This window comes from Schistocerca gregaria, chromosome 11, assembly GCF_023897955.1.
Source record: "Schistocerca gregaria isolate iqSchGreg1 chromosome 11, iqSchGreg1.2, whole genome shotgun sequence".
NCBI lineage: Eukaryota > Metazoa > Arthropoda > Insecta > Orthoptera > Acrididae > Schistocerca > Schistocerca gregaria.
This window is the reverse complement of record NC_064930.1, coordinates 55,052,564-55,069,095: the sequence shown is the minus strand read 5'-3', so window position 1 is coordinate 55,069,095 and position 16,532 is coordinate 55,052,564. Positions and strand designations below refer to the sequence as shown.

Sequence of the window (16,532 nt, the reverse complement as noted above, 5' to 3'; positions counted from 1 at the left end):
TTCTGTATATTTGAAATATACACAGTATGTAAATATATAACAGGCAAATATTGTTAGAAAAATGTTGAAAGATTATTGAGTGAGTTGCCTCAGATTTTTACAGGTTACTATAAAAAAAATTCGGACAGACATATGTATGTATGTATAAAGTGGAGTATATGTACGTCTGTGTGCGTATCTATGACCTACTGCCAATCTCCTACATCGATTTTAACGAAATTTGACCCACAAACAGCAGGCCTCATAAATGGGTGTTATAACCTCATAGTTGTAATAGAAGTGGAGATATGGGCAAAGATGTAGTTTTTCAGGCACTGGGGTACAGGCTAATGGGCTATCCTGAACGATAGGCATGTTGTGTGGGAATAGTACTAGTCGGCCTTACTGTTCGGTTTTGCAGTGCAGCATCCACATCAGGAGCAAGAAATTGTTTCCAGGCCCCAATGTAGGCTGTCTTGTACAACAGGCACTTGTGTGGGAGTAGTATTTGCCTGGTCTTTCAATCTCCTTTGCAAGGGCTCAATGTATTTCTCCAATCACAATAGAGAAAATAGTGAAAACCCAAAAAGAGACTCTGGATTAGGAAGGAATAAGAGGAATACATCTTTGGAGTGAAAGAACCCGTAAATCAAGGGTTTAGCTTTTGCCAACGATCTTGCTCTCTTAGCCAACAACCGAGAAGACGCTCTAAAGGTGGTTGAGAGTCTTCACGAAACCACAAAAAAAATGGGTCTTCAAATCTCGATTGAAGAGAAATAACATATGGAGTAGAGGCGCCAAAGTGAAAGATGCGTGGAAGTAAATGAGAGAAATATTAAGGAGACAGAGAGGTTTAAATGCCTGGGGGAATGGATCAACCGAATGGATTTGATAAGGGGGCAACAAAGTAAGAGCCAGAAAAACTAGACCTGGCCTACAAGCCAACACAGAACAAGTAGCACAGAAGGATGTTATCCTGCCAGACCACAGTCAGTGGCGCAACCTAAATGATTGGACACTTTGGAGTGTATTATTTTAAATATAAAGATGAGCTCCGAGAATTCGGAAAGAAAGATCGAAGATTTTGAGGAAAATGCTCTGACCACAGAAGACTATTGTTGGGACTTGGGTGCGCTGAGCTGTAGGAGGATGGATTGAGGACGGGTAAGAGAGTAGGAGACTGAGCTGGACAGAGAAATGAGAGATGTTATAGAGAGAAGAGCAGAGAAAATAAAGAGAGAGTGGGCGAGATGGGAATGGACAGAGAGCGGGGCAGGAGGAAATATACATTGAGAGTGGGGAGTTGCAGGAGGCCTGTGGAAGTGATGGAGTGGTAGTGGGCAGATGGGAAAAGTAAATGGTTAGGTAGGTATGGACAGAAGGAGGGTATGGGTAGAGAGAGGAGGGAAGAAGACATGTTCAGAGAGAGAGGCATAGGAGATGATCAAAGAGAGTGGTGGGAAGAGATGAAGAGACAGAATGGGAAAGATGAGATGGATATGTAGTGTTGGAGCCATGAATTGGAAAGTGAGATGGGAGGTTGTAATAGGAAAACATAGAGAGGGAGGAGGAGATGTGTGCAACATGTATGTGGAACACAAACATTTGTGAAGCTCTTGGGAAAACAAAATATATAATAGGGAAACACTGACAGCAAAATATGTTGTAAATTTCTTGTCTGATTTACTTCAGATTGTTACATGTTACACAAATAAGCATTCAGACAGACTGACTTTATATATTCTTATGTTAAAACAGAGTATGTGAAAGAAGATGCTGCACTGTGCTCTTCTGTGAAAGTCAGCGGTTTTGTTCTCTTTCCCATAATGAGTTTGAACTATGTTAGCAGGTCATTTAAACTATGATCACAAGGTATTTAATCAACTAGACAGATTGTTTCTTCCATATATATCCGTTGTCATTATATTTATTTTAAACGTAAATTGTATACACAACAATGTGCTGTTATCCTTTCTCTCTCATAGATTTCACAGAAAATAGGGACGTTGTAGTTACAGCTTATTGGCTTATGGTGAGAATACAACTATAGAATGTGAATTTGCAACAATAGTAAACATGGTTCAAGGATAAAGATAGGGGGAATAGGAGATAAAAACAGAGTTGGAGGAGCAAGTGAACATTGTGATGGTGTAGCAAGAGATGTGCAGAGAGAATATGGAGAATGGAGGAGGAGACAGAGAGAGGGGGGGGAGGAGTAGGATATGGACAGAGATAAGGGGGGAGAAGGGGACTAGGGCGTGTAACCAATTAGCGTACATATTGAGCAGTTGCGAAACATACCCCCTTCGCTTGTAATTATAGTAACTATGTCGTATGGCTCAGATGTCTGGCTCAAGTCTTTCAACTGGAAATCATTCTGGAGACTATCGTGTCCCTAATCTACACATTATCTAACAAGGGAACGGGGACCTGCAGATTAATGAGGGATTCGAAGAACATGCCGCTTCGGGGCGCTCCTCACTTTGTTGAGGGGTGAGGGCTAGGTTGAAAGGAAGACTGCAAAGTCCGTTGTCTGCCAGAGATTCGATCCCACGACCTATCGGTTCCAGGTAAACGCTTCTACCGCCAGGCCACTAAGACCGACATTCCCAGTTGATAAGTCGTTTATTATATGCACTAACATGACCACAACCGTTAGCACTTACCGGACTGCTTCCAAGGCTGCTGAGTGGAGCAGTGCTTTGTTCACAACTCAGACCCCTTCAGCTGGGGTGCACAGCACCCATTCTAAGTAAATAGACTCATAAAATAAAATCAGACATCATTATGGGTAATGTATGAGGATCGTTCAATAAGTAATGCCCTACTTTTTTTTCTCAGATGACAATAAACATCAACACATCTTGTTCACGCCCTATTTTTCTACTTAGTCTCCATAACATTCTATGCCCATATGCATATGATGTGGAAGAGCATATATTCCCTGCCGGTAAAAGCTCTGTACGTGTAGGCGTAGCCATGTTTTCCCTGCATGATTGACACTCTCACCGTCTTCAAAGTGTGTTCCCCATAGAGAATCTTTAAGTGGCGCAAAGATTTGGAAGTTCGGGAGTGCCAGATCTGGACTGTATGGTGGAGAAGCAAAGATGTTCAACCGAATTTGACAATGTGCTCCTGGCTTCTCAGACTTGAGTGGGTGTGCATTGTCATGTTGGAGCAAGATTTGCACTGGATTCTTGTCTGATCGAACACATCGGAAATGGTTCTTGAGTTTATTCAGAGTCTTCATGTATGCCTCCGAATTGATGGTTGACCCTGTTGGCAACACGTACACGAGAATTACGGCACCACGGTCCCAAAGCTGTCGCCATGACTTTTCTGTCGTCTTGAATTCCTTCTTTTGTGGAGAATGAGGATAATGCCAACTGCGTTTTTGTTGCTGGCGCAGAGTGCTGTTCCGACAGGAAATCATTTTCAAGGTTGTGGGCCGATGGATTTCAGCAACATGCCACCCAAAAGCAGGGATTGTTAGCTAGCGGCTCAACACACAGAGCTACCTTAGGGCTGTGGAGAATTTTGAAAAACTGGTTGCTTTTTTAAAAAAAAAAAAGTAAAATGCATCACTACAAAAAGAGCAACTTGCGACATTTCACGTTTTTTTCATTGACTGTGCAATTTTAGTCATTTGATAGTGAAGAAACTCATGCATATTTTAAGATATAATTGTCAATGTAATTGCAGCTTTCAACTGCGATAGTATTGCACAGAGCGTTTTTCTATTTTGACGAAAGAGGGAGGGAGGGATGCAGGTCACAGTCAACTCACACGAAATAGTGCAGCCCACTAAAAAAAATCTTTTAGAAACAAACGAACTTTAGCTTGTACTGTCATGATGTACCCCTTCCGCTATGAACAGAGCCTTCCCCATCTTTCCGTGCTGGAACTGGTTAATACAGCGGAGCACCGCTTGGGGCACCACACTGGGCAATATTTTGCCATTTGTTGCAATAATGATAGAATGGGGCAAATTTTTTAAGAAATGTTACCATTGTCATTTGAGTGATATTTTTGTTGATCAACGGCATTGTTGGGCAACGCAGACAAATCGAAGGGTACTCTTATGCACTGATTTATCTTAATGTATTTACAATGATATTTAATACTCCGCTTCCTTGTGAAATACTGAAATGTTGCAACCCTGAGGTTGTTCCAGTTTCCAAATTGAGACGCCAGTGCTGACATTAAACAGTTGCAGGTGGGCGATGGGGCTGCTGTAGCAGTGCGTACATATTTCTAACTTACCATAAAATCAGGAGACGAATAAAAATCGCTTTTCCTCTTCTTTCTTGTTCAAAGTTTATTCATAATTATGAACTACCACAAGAGCACAAGCATAAAAACGGTATGCGGTAGCACTTACATTTATTCCGTATTTTCTACTGTTTGATTTGAGCTGCTTAACTTTTTATGTTTCTGAAAGTATTTGTTTGGAGTGTAGCCATGTATGGAAGTGAAACATGGACGATAACTAGTTTGGACAAGAAGAGAATAGAAGCTTTCGAAATGTGGTGCTACAGAAGAATACTGAAGATAAGGTGGATAGATCACGTAACTAATGAGGAGGTATTGAATAGGATTGGGGAGAAGAGAAGTTTGTGGCACAACTTGACTAGAAGAAGGGATCGGTTGGTAGGACATGTTTTGAGGCATCAAGGGATCACAAATTTAGCATTGGAGGGCAGCGTGGAGGGTAAAAATCGTAGAGGGAGACCGAGAGATGAGTACACTAAGCAGATTCAGAAGGATGTAGGTTGCAGTAGGTACTGGGAGATGAAGCAGCTTGCACAGGATAGAGTAGCATGGAGAGCTGCATCAAACCAGTCTCAGGACTGAAGACAACAACAACAACAACAACTTTTTATGTATGTTTACAATTTCAATATCGTGTAAGTGTCAGTTTTATTCCACGTACTTGATTTAAGTGTTGTAAAGTATTAAGTATTTTAGACGTTTATTTTAAAATATCTTCAAAACATTAAGGGTGACGTTCCTGCTGAAAAACATACCCTTAATGATATTGACATCTACTCAAGAGTTTACAGTAAACATATGCAAACTGGTTGGCTGCGTACTTCTTTTACTGAAGTATTACATCATCAACCTAACCACAGTAGAACAGAATTTGTTTATCGAGACCAGGCCCTTCGCTATAATATTTACGTTCCAAATAATTGACATAGGCGTTGGCAAGGGAAGTGGTAAGACAGCTACCCATCGATAATCAACCACCTGTGATTCTTGAAGTTTTCCCGGCGTATTGAATGGTCGATGAGATTTCGGGATTGCAGCCGGATAATGTTGACTTCTTGCCACGATACTTCTGTTGGCAATCGTCCAGCCATCTTCAGGTGAGCGTCCGTCACTGCAGACTGCAAGTTTTTTTTTCTTTATTGTCATTTTATACCTGATACAAGGGAGGCCGAAAGCGACAAAACTACGCCGCTCTTTGGCCACAGACATTACAATTAGGACAGATGAAGATATAGAAAAGGAAAACAAAATGATGGATAACAAACAGTAGACACACAAAGTAAAGCACATAGAGCCGTTCACAGGCGTAGTGAAAATAAAAAACGGTCAGCACTGATACACGAACATGGATGACAGGGACGACACACGTGAATGAGGAGCACGGACGGTCAAACACTAACACGATGTCACACGAAATACCGATGGCGGCGATCTCTGGCGCGCGAATGTTCACTGGTCGTGTACGAGCCCGGGGACCTGCCAAAGTGTCAAGGGAAGGCCGGGATCTATAAAATTCCTTGCCAGTGTGGCAAAGCTTACATCGGTCAGACGAAGAGCGCAGCGCATGAAATGTGCGTTGAACACGAACGCCACACTCGCCTTTCGCAGCCCACTAAGTCGGCCGTAGCTGAGCACTGAATTACCACAGGACACGCTACGGATTTTTCTGCCACGAAAATCTTAGGCCCAGCGAAAACTTTCTGGTATTCAGTAATTAAAGAATCTGTGGAGATACGCCTAGTGCAAAATCTTATAAATCGTGATGGCGGTTTTCAACTGGACAAGGCTTGGGATCCGGTGATCTCTCTAATTTCCTCTGAGAGAAGACAGTTTATTCATAGTGACACGTCTGGCGACATTTGACGTCTGTTTGTAGCGATGTGGGCGCGCATTCCGACAGAGGGCAAACATGTAGTTTCCAGCTTTACGCCTGCGCACAGCAGATAGAAAAGTAGCTACAGAGGGCTCGGGGTTGATAGAGGACGCTCCTGTGACGGAGGCCAATGCGCATGCGTTTTCGCGCCAATTTTTTGCCATAAAGTTGACTCAGGGAACTTGCAGTCTCCAATGACGGACACTCACCTGAAGATGGCCGGACTTCTGCCAGCCGAAATATCGTGACAAGAAGTCAACACGATCCGGCTGCAATCCCGGAATCTCATCGAGCAATCAACCATCCGTTTATAAATGTTATTATTAAAGTAGAGCCGGCCGCGGTGGTCTAGCGGTTCTAGGCGCGCTGTCTGGAACCGCACGCCTGCCACGGTCGCAGGTTCGAATCCTGCATCTGGCATGGATGTGTGTGATGTCCTTAGGTTAGTTAGGTTTAATTAGTTCTAAGTTCTAGGGGACTGATGACCACAGATGTTAAGTCCCATAGTGCTCAGAGCCATTTGAACCATTAAAGTAGAATCAGTTCGTCAATTCTATCCTGAGCAGTGAAATCAATTCTACAATTTCCTCCATTTCAAGCTGATCTCAGTTAAAAAAGGTTTTCTTGGATAATAATTATCACTCCACCTACAGGAATGTTTGTGCATAGGTTCTTTATTTCAAGTGAAACTAAGCAACACTCTGGTGGGAACACCTTATCTTTCAATTGCTGGATCAAATCATTCCTATTGGAGATGGAAAAATTGTGTCCATACATAAACGTTTTACACATTAATTCCAATATACCATTCAGTATAGGACGTATGGAGTGGATCTGAGTATGAACTTTAAGTCGCACATGAAGAGCAGGTGCATTCAGATTCATCACATTCATTCTTTTTTGATTATCTAGACTACTTATGTTACTGTAGCTTATAAGACATGCATTAAGCACCTTCACATAATTCTCTCTATGATCAAAATCTATTTTTTAATGTTATTATCGTAAAAAATCTTGTTCTCTTTGCCGTTTACACATTGTTATATTTGACAACTGCATTGTTACCCTTACCTGCTTGATCAGTCATAGCTTCCTGAGACTTATACTGTTCGGTGATAGAACTCATTATCACATGGTCTTCGTTTTTGGAGTTTGTTTGGGAGGCTTTTCCTAGCATATCACCAGCTTTATATGCTGTTACAACTTTTGAGTTTTTTTACAGCCCACACTTCTCAACTAGATTGTGAGTTTAGGCGGCTTTCCACACTAATGTAGGCAATTTCTGGGTGTGTCCCAAGACCCAAGCTCAGAAAATATGATATATAAACATTTAAGTACGGTAACACACTGAAGAACGTTTACGTAATCCGTAGATATATGGTGCTGTAATTTAATAAGATAAAAATTTTATTTATTTTGTGACTATTAGTGTAATGTAATAAAATAAAATATGAGCTGTGACTTCTATAAAAAAGAAACACACATTAATGCAATGGCTCAGCATAAAAAAGAAATTACTAATGTAGAAATATTATTAACAATGTAATCTGTTGTTTAATTTAGTTCGACATGTATAAGTAGTCAGTAAAGTAGCTCATTTCTCAGAGTAGTTACATAATCGTCGATAATTAATTGTCCTTTTCTTATTTCCCAACACCGAAGAATATTTGCCAAGTCTGTTCGATGTACACTACTGTAATACGTAACTTATCGTGGTTTCGTCTCGATTCCCCAATATAAGATAACAAGAGAAGCATCTACAAAATGAAATCCTATGATGGAACTGGAATCCTATGACCAAACCTTTTCTGCCTGGGAAGTTATCTCGTTATATAAAGAAAATCTGTAAATAAAATTGTTCAATTATTAGTAGCTGCCTCCGGTCTCGTGCGATCTGAAATAAAGATAATTGTCCTAACCGACGGCACGTCTCGTACATGAGCTACAAGAAAAATGTCAAAGATTTTTCTAAGATGGCACCTAACAATGAAAATTCTTTGTTAAGGCCCATATCTACTTAAGGCAGTCCAGGTATCAGACTCACAACAGATTGACCACTTACACAAATTCTTTTGACAAAATAACGATTATATTTTTCGGGTTTTAAGTACAACTTACATCATCAGCTGGTACAGCAAGATGAGCTTTACACAAGAACGTCCTCTTACGTCCAAATCCAAGCAGATAAGACAAGCGAATGACAAAGGAAAGATAGTTCACGCATAGAAGCGCAAGAGTCCATGTAATAACGTGCGCACCGTAGTCCTATCTCTTCTTCTTTGGCGTACTTGTCGATTTATAAAATTTACCGTAATATTTAGTTTACATTTTTTAAAAGCCCAGTGCAGCCAGGACAAAGAGTGCAGTGCACACGACTTTCATGCCTAGTCAAATCGTGCCTGTGAACTAGGACAAACCAGGCTGTTCCAGCTGGGGCGCCTGGGCGCCTTGCACGCACATGTGGGCGGGTGTCGGCAAGCAGCTGATGGTCAGGCCGCGAAGCAGCTGTGCTGCAGCCGGTGTGACCGTACTGCCGAGGCTGACTCGCTGGGTGGGCAAAGGCCACGTCCGATAGGCCTGTCTGGCAGCTGATCTATACCAGCTGCAGCTGCTCACGCGTCAGGCAGTAGGTGCTCCCAGGCACAAGTGCTGTGTTGGGAGAGGGGCGAGGGGCACACCAAATGTCTTACCAGTCGTTTCTCTCACAATTCACGACGCACATGAGATATCCCGCTGGGATCTCTACAGCAGCACCAGCAGAGCTTGGAAAAACAAATGAGTTACGAAAAGACGTGTGATTCACGATACTGCCGCTATATGACTAGTAAGCAGCAATGGCTGACAGTGGGAGACTGACGGCAGAGCAACGATCGGAAATTGTGTTACTTTTACATGAAACGAAAAGCCTTGTTGTGACTCAGAGGCGTCTTCGACAACAGTTTAACACACACACGATGGGCCTCTTGCAAGGAGACCATCCACAGGTTGTACGATAAATTTGTACAGGAAGGAACAATATTGGAAGCGAAGCGACTTCGGCCTAAGCCTGTTTGCTCGCCGGAGAATATTGAAGCGGTACGAGCTGGTGTACAGAGAAGTCCCGGGAAATCGTGTAAAAAGGCAGCAGTGCAACTCGGAATATCCAGACGCTCCGTACAATATGACCTGTGCACAGAAGGTCACTGAAGGACACAAGCAGCAGAGACTACTGTTTGCTCAGTGGGCGGAGGATACGGAAGAAACTCTCAACAACGTTTGGTTTTCAGACGAGGCGCATTTTCATGTAGACGGTGTGGTTAACAAACAAAATGTACGCTTTTGGGCCACTGAAAACCCACAAGTGCTTCATGAACGACAACATTATGCTCTGAGGATTAGAGCGTAGGCAGCAATTGCCAGTCACGGACTTAATGGACCCTTTTTCTTTGAAGAAACTGTGAACAGTGAGCGTTATTTGAGCATGCTTCGCAATATCTTCAGTCCATAGCTTCTTGCTACTGCCTTGCCCTTCAACACGCAGTGGTTCATGCAAGATGGAGCAAGGCCACATACTGCAAACACTGTGTTGGAGTTTTTACACGAGCATTTCCACGTGCGGATCATTTCACTCAGGTTTCCAGGTCGCTTCAATGATGGACAATATTGGCCCCCCAATAGTCTAGACTTCAATCCGTGTGACTTTTTTCTTTGGGGGTACCTAAATGAAAACATTTTCCCGAGACGTCCACGTGATTTAATGGAGCTCAGAAGACTTATTCTTCAAGCTTGCAGTGAAATTACGGAAGACATGTGCCGTAGGGTATTCACTAACTTCAGTGTCCGTTTGAAGCAAGTTAGAAAACGAAATGGTGGACATATTGAGCATGTGCTGAGTTAGAAAAAATCTCCATGGACGGCTCTTCATTGTAGTATATGTTGCTTTCAGATCGTATTGAGAATAAAGTTTATATTCAAAAACAAAATGGTAACATATTTCATGCGCCGCCCCGTATATTATGTGTTTGGAATACATGTACGTCTACATACATACTCCGCAATCCACCATACGGTGCGTGGCGGAGGGAACCTCGTACCACAACTAGCATCTTCTCTCCCTGTTCCACTCCCAAACAGAACGAGGGGAAAATGACTGCCTATATGCGTCTGTACGAGCCTTAATCTCTCTAATCTTCTTTGTGGTCTTTCCGCGAAATGTAAGTTGGCGGCAGTAAATTTGTACTGCAGTCAGCCTCAAATGCTGGTTCTCTCAATTTCCTCAGTAGCGATTCACGAAAAGAACGCCTCCTTTCCTCTAAAGACTCCCACCCGAGTTCCTGAAGCATTTCCGTAACACCCACATCATGATGAAACCTACCAGTAACAAATCTAGCAGCCCGCCTCTGAATTGCTTCTATGTCCTCCCTCAATCCGACCTGATAGGGATCCCAAACGCTCGAGCAGTAGTCAAGAATGGGTCGTATTAGTGTTTTATAAGTGGTCTCCTTTACAGATGAACCACATCTTCCCAAAATCCTACCAATGAACCGAAGACGACTATCCGCCTTCCCCGCAACTGCCATTACATGCTTGTCCCACTTCATATCGCTCTGCAATGTTACCCCCAAATATTTAATCGACGTGACTGTGTCTAGCGCTACACTACTAATGCAGTATTCAAATATTACGGGATTCTTTTTCTTATTCATCTGCTTTAATTTACATTTATCTATATTTAGAGTTAGCTGCCATTCTTTACACCAATCACAAATCCTGTCCAAGTCATCTTGTATCCTCCTACAGTCACTCAACAACTACACCTTCCCGTACACCACAGCATAATCAGCAAACAGCCGCATATTGCTATCCACCCTATCCAAAAGATCATTTATGTAAACAGAAAACAACAGCGGACCTACCGCACTTCCCTGGAGCACTCCAGATGATACTGTCACCTCCGACAAACACTCACCGTTGAGGACAACGCACTGGGTTCCATTACTTAAGGAGGCGAAGGAATATCAGTCTTTTGTGCAGGAACTTGTCAGCAAAGGAGAAGAGCAGCAGGCTTCTCCAAGCGGCTAAAGATGGGGCACTGGAGGATCTGCGAGCCCTGCTGGCCGTGGGTGCAGACACGGGCTTCCGGGACCGGTACGGGTGGAGGGCGCTGCACTACTCGGCCTACAGAGGAGACGTGCAGGCAGTGCGGAGCCTCCTGAACAGTGGAGCAGAGGTCGATGCCAGGACACTGCTGAGGGCGACGCCCCTGCATCTGGCCGCAGTCAACAACCACGCGGCAGTAGTCGCAGCACTGGCAGCGTCCGGGGCTGACGTGGATGCGAGAGCTGCGGCCGGATTGACGCCGCTGCACGATGCGGCAGCGCACGGCAACGCAGAGGCAGCGACTGCACTGCTGCGGGTGGGCGCAAATAAGGGCGCCAGGGCTCATAACGGACTGACGCCCCTACATGCCGCCTTAGTCAACAACAAACAGCAACTGATAGACATTCTAAAATGAAGCTTAAAGTCAAACAGTACCATCTGTACCAGGAAATTCTGAGAGATTCATAATATCCATTTATACATAACAAAAGACTGAAAAATACAAGAGAACAAAATATATCCTATGACCTCTCATATATATATATATATATATATATATATATATATATATATATATATATATATATATATATATAAACTGTTTATTATGAAAATTTTCGGTGGAGGGGGAAAAGGGTAGGAAGTAATGGTATCACCTGCAATGGGACTCTGGGCTGAATCAGCAGTCGAGAGGGAAAATGTGTGCCGAACTGATTCTTGATCCGGGATCTCATGGTTAGTACACAGCTGCGTCCACCATCGCTCTACCTGGGCAAACTATTTATCACAAATGCATGGAGTAAATCGACATGCTGCCAGGCTATCCCACATCAACACCCAGCACCACCTATATGCTGTGTCCATCGATGTTCCCAGGGCTCACTAATTGTAGATCCCCCCTGGACGTAGAACTTACACTACTGGCCATTAAAATTCCTACACCAAGAAGAAATGCAGATGATAAACGGGTATTCATTGGACAAATATATTATACTAGAACTGACATGTGATTACATTTTCACGCCGTTTGGGTGCATAGATCCTGAGAAATCAGCAACCAGAACAACCACCTCTGGCCGCAATAACTGCGTTAATACGCCTGGGCATTGAGTCAAACAGAGCGTGTACAGGTACAGCTGTCCATGCAGCTTCAACACGATACCACACTTCATCAAGAGTAGTGACTTGCGTATTGTGACGATCCAGTTGCTCGGCCACCATTTACCAGATGTTTTCAGTTGGTGAAAGATCTGGAGAATGTGCTGGCCAGGGCAGCAGTCGAACATTTTCTGTATCCAGAAAGGGCCGTACAGTACCTGCAACATGCGGTCGTACATTATCCTGCTGAAATGTAGGGTTTCGCAGGGATCGAATGCAGGGTAGATCCACAGGTCGCAACAGATTTGAAATGTAACGTCCATTGTTCAAAGTGCCGTTAATGCGAACGAGAGGTGACCGAGACGTGTAACCAGTTGCACCCCATACCATCACGCCAGGTGATACGCCAGTAGAGCGATGATGAATACACGCATCCAATGTGCGTTCAGCGCGATGTCGCCAAACACGGATCCGACCATCGTGATCCTGTAAACAGAACCTGGATTCATCTGAAAAAATGACGTTTTGCCATTCGTGCACCCAGGTTCGTCGTCGAGTACACCGTCGCAGGCGCTCCTGTCTGTGATGCAGCGTCAAGAGTAACCGCAGCCATCGTCTCCGAGCCAATAATCCGTGCTGCTGCAAACGTCGACGACATTTTCGTGCAGATGGTTGTTGTCTGGCAAACGTCCCCATCTGTTGACTCAGTGATCGAGACGTGACTGCACGATCCGTTACAGTCATGTGGAGAAGATGCCTGTCATCTCGACTGCTAGTGATACGAGGCCGTTGGGATCCAGCACGGCCTTCCGTATTGCCCTCCTGAACCCACCGATTCCATATTCTGCTAACAGTCATTTGATCTCGACCAACGCGAGCAGCAACGTCGCGATACGATAAACCGCAATCGCTATAGGCTACAATCCGACCTTTATCAGTCAAACTGCTGTTTGTGTATGAGGAACCGGTTGGAAATTTTCCTCATGTCAGCATGTTGTAGGTGTCGCCACCGGCGCCAACCTTGTGTGAATGCTCTGAAAAGTTAATCATTTGCATATCACAGCATCTTCTTGTTGTCGGCTAAATTTCGCGTCTGTAGCACGTCATCTTCGTGGTGTAGCATGTTTTATGGCCAGTAGTGTAAATTCCATCACCACTGAATGTTGTGGACTCATCACCTGTCGAAGCAAATCAGTTATATGAATGCATGGTGTCTGTTCTTTGGGACATTTCTGAAAGAACAGACACCACACATTTATAAAATCGTAAGTAATCGCTATAACCGGTAGTACATTTATTCCACTGTTAGACGAGATTATCAATGCCGACACGGAAAAATGTTTGCAGTGGCTTACTATGACATCTCCCCCTTGCTTAAACAATCAGAAATTTGTGATTATACTACACACTGACAAAACATAAAAACTTTCGTTGTTGAGCAGTTGTAAAAAGTTCCACTTTTTAAGACGCTTTCAGTGTTCAGAGGTGTTGATAATTTACTTGACATCATATTCGAGGTCCGTGTTAAATGATGTAGCATGTAATTAATAATTATTTACAGAAAATGTGATTTATTGACCATAATAGTTTCCTATTTACACATGAAAATTTCAACACACAAAACGTACAGCTCTTTTCATTGCCTAACTATTGCACATATTGCAAAGAGATTTGCAAGTGTCAACTTAATGGAACAGGGGTTTCCAAATTATTGGCTTATCTGGGCCTCATTGGAAGTAGATGAGCACTTTTGGACTGTACATACACTCCTGGAAATGGAAAAAAGAACACATTGACACCGGTGTGTCTGACCCACCATACTTGCTCCGGACACTGCGAGAGGGCTGTACAAGCAATGATCACATGCACGGCACAGCGGACACACCAGGAACCGCGGTGTTGGCCGTCGAATGGCGCTAGCTGCGCAGCATTTGTGCACCGCCGCCGTCAGTGTCAGCCAGTTTGCCGTGGCATACGGAGCTCCAGCGCAGTCTTTAACACTGGTAGCATGCCGCGACAGCGTGGACGTGAACCGTATGTGCAGTTGACGGACTTTGAGCGAGGGCGTATAGTGGGCATGCGGGAGGCCGGGTGGACGTACCGCCGAATTGCTCAACACGTGGGGCGTGAGGTCTCCACAGTACATCGATGTTGTCGCCAGTGGTCGGCGGAAGGTGCACGTGCCCGTCGACCTGGGACCGGACCACAGCGACGCACGGATGCACGCCAAGACCATAGGATCCTGCGCAGTGCTGTAGGGGACCACACCGCCACTTCCCAGCAAATTAGGGACACTGTTGCTCCTGGGGTATCGGCGAGGACCATTCGCAACCGTCTCCATGAAGCTGGGCTACGGTCCCGCACACCGTTAGGCCGTCTTCCGCTCACGCCCCAACATCGTGCAGCCCCCCTCCAGTGGTGTCGCGACAGGCGTGAATGGAGGGACGAATTGAGACGTGTCGTCTTCAGCGATGAGAGTCCCTTCTGCCTTGGTGCCAATGATGGTCGTATGCGTGTTTGGCGCCGTGCAGTTGAGCGCTACAATCAGGACTGCATACGACCGAGGCACACAGGGCCAACACCCGGCATCATGGTGTGGGGAGCGATCTCCTACACTGGCCATACACCTCTGGTGATCGTCGAGGGGACACTGAATAGTGCACGGTACATCCAGACCGTCATCGAACCCATCGTTCTACCATTCCTAGACCGGCAAGGGAACTTGCTGTTCCAACAGGACAATGCACGTCCGCATGTATCCCGTGCCACCCAACGTGCTCTAGAAGGTGTAAGTCTACTACCCTGGCCAGCAAGATAAACGAAATTTTATGATTTTATTATTATTACTTTTTTCAATACTCCTGTGGTAGATATTCAATTCTTGGGCCACACTGACACTTGCTTTCGGTTGCATGTGGCATGCAGGCTGCAGGCTAGACTCCCCTGTTCTAGAACGTTTGATGAGCCAACGCTATGCATAATGTGACTTCCGTGTTTAGAGTGTTCATCACATTTAGTTTACTGAATGGTTCCTGAGGACATGTATTTATGTGAAGATCTTTTTGTGAAAATAGCTGATGATAAAGGATTAAGACATTTGCTAATGTTAAAACTAGAAACATCCCCTTATATTGTAACATCAGTTCAGGTGCTTCAGTCCGGAATCGCGCGACTGCTACGGTCGCAGGTTCGAATCCTGCCTCGGGCATGGATGTGTGTCATGTCCTTAGGTTAGTGAGGTTTAAGTAGTTCTAAGTTCTGGGGGACTGATGACCTCAGATCTTAAATCCCATAGTGCTCAGAGCCATTTGAACGGGACTCAACTGCTGAAGCCATCAGTCCCCTAGACTTAGAACTACTTAAACCTAACTAACCTAAGGACATCACACACACCCATGCCCGAGGCAGTATTCGAACCTGCGACCGTAGCAGCAGCGTGGTTCCGGACTGGAGCGCCTAGAACCGCTCGGCCACCGCGGCCGGCGGTTTAGCTACAGTTGAAACCATCTGTCAAAATTATTAATAAATAATATAGTCTTGTTTAATAGGATTTCCTGTTAAATTTTGTAAACCAAACTTCAAAATGCATCGTTGCATAAACTGAACACATTAATACATAAACAAATACCGATCTACGGCAAAACCTACTCTAGAGTGTTAGAAACGTTCTTAAACACCCACAGCAATGGATTATGTAGCTTATAAACGAAAACGAGATCAAATCTGGCCAGAATTTGGGTGGTGTCACATATTTCACTAGGTGGGGGATAGTTTCCATCAGACCACTACGGAACTACGGAACCAAGACTGAACCCAGGCATGCACCTCTTTGTCCAAACAAGCCGACAGACACGAATGTCTTTTTTCATTGCTCCAAAAATATGGGAATCACATGGAGAGAGAGTTGGGCCTGTAGGGTGGATGTGTAATGGTTTCATCTACATCTACGTCTCCATCTACATGGCTACTCTGCTAAGCACGCCTAAGTGCCGGATAGATGCCGGATAGACTGCATCTATCCAGTCTTTTGGTATGGACCTTTCGTCGAACCAGCGGTGGTATATAATTGAAGGTATAGATTTATTGCATCATCATACTCTGAAAGGAACCTAATTGGTATACAGTCTGCACAAGAAGACTTGCTTGTATTAAGTGAATTAATTTGCTTCACTAGCCTGAGGTTATCTATTTTTATGTTATTCATGTTGCCAGCTGATCTTCATTCGAATTC

General features: G+C 44.2%; 1 protein-coding gene across 15 annotated transcripts in view; it reads left to right on the top strand.

Annotated features, from left to right (window-relative positions):
- The window catches only part of LOC126295113 (speckle-type POZ protein-like), a 623,042-nt gene that overhangs the window by 591,542 nt on the left and 14,968 nt on the right, over nt 1–16,532 (top strand). For 12 of the 15 annotated variants that reach the window (XM_049987377.1, XM_049987372.1, XM_049987376.1 and 9 more), the window contains one exon: nt 11,138–11,722. The exons of 2 other annotated variants lie outside the window; for them this stretch is intronic. In XM_049987377.1, the coding sequence (XP_049843334.1) occupies nt 11,138–11,618 (481 nt within the window). In that variant the 3' untranslated portion in view covers nt 11,619–11,722. One more of the 15 variants, XM_049987385.1, reaches the window with a different exon arrangement.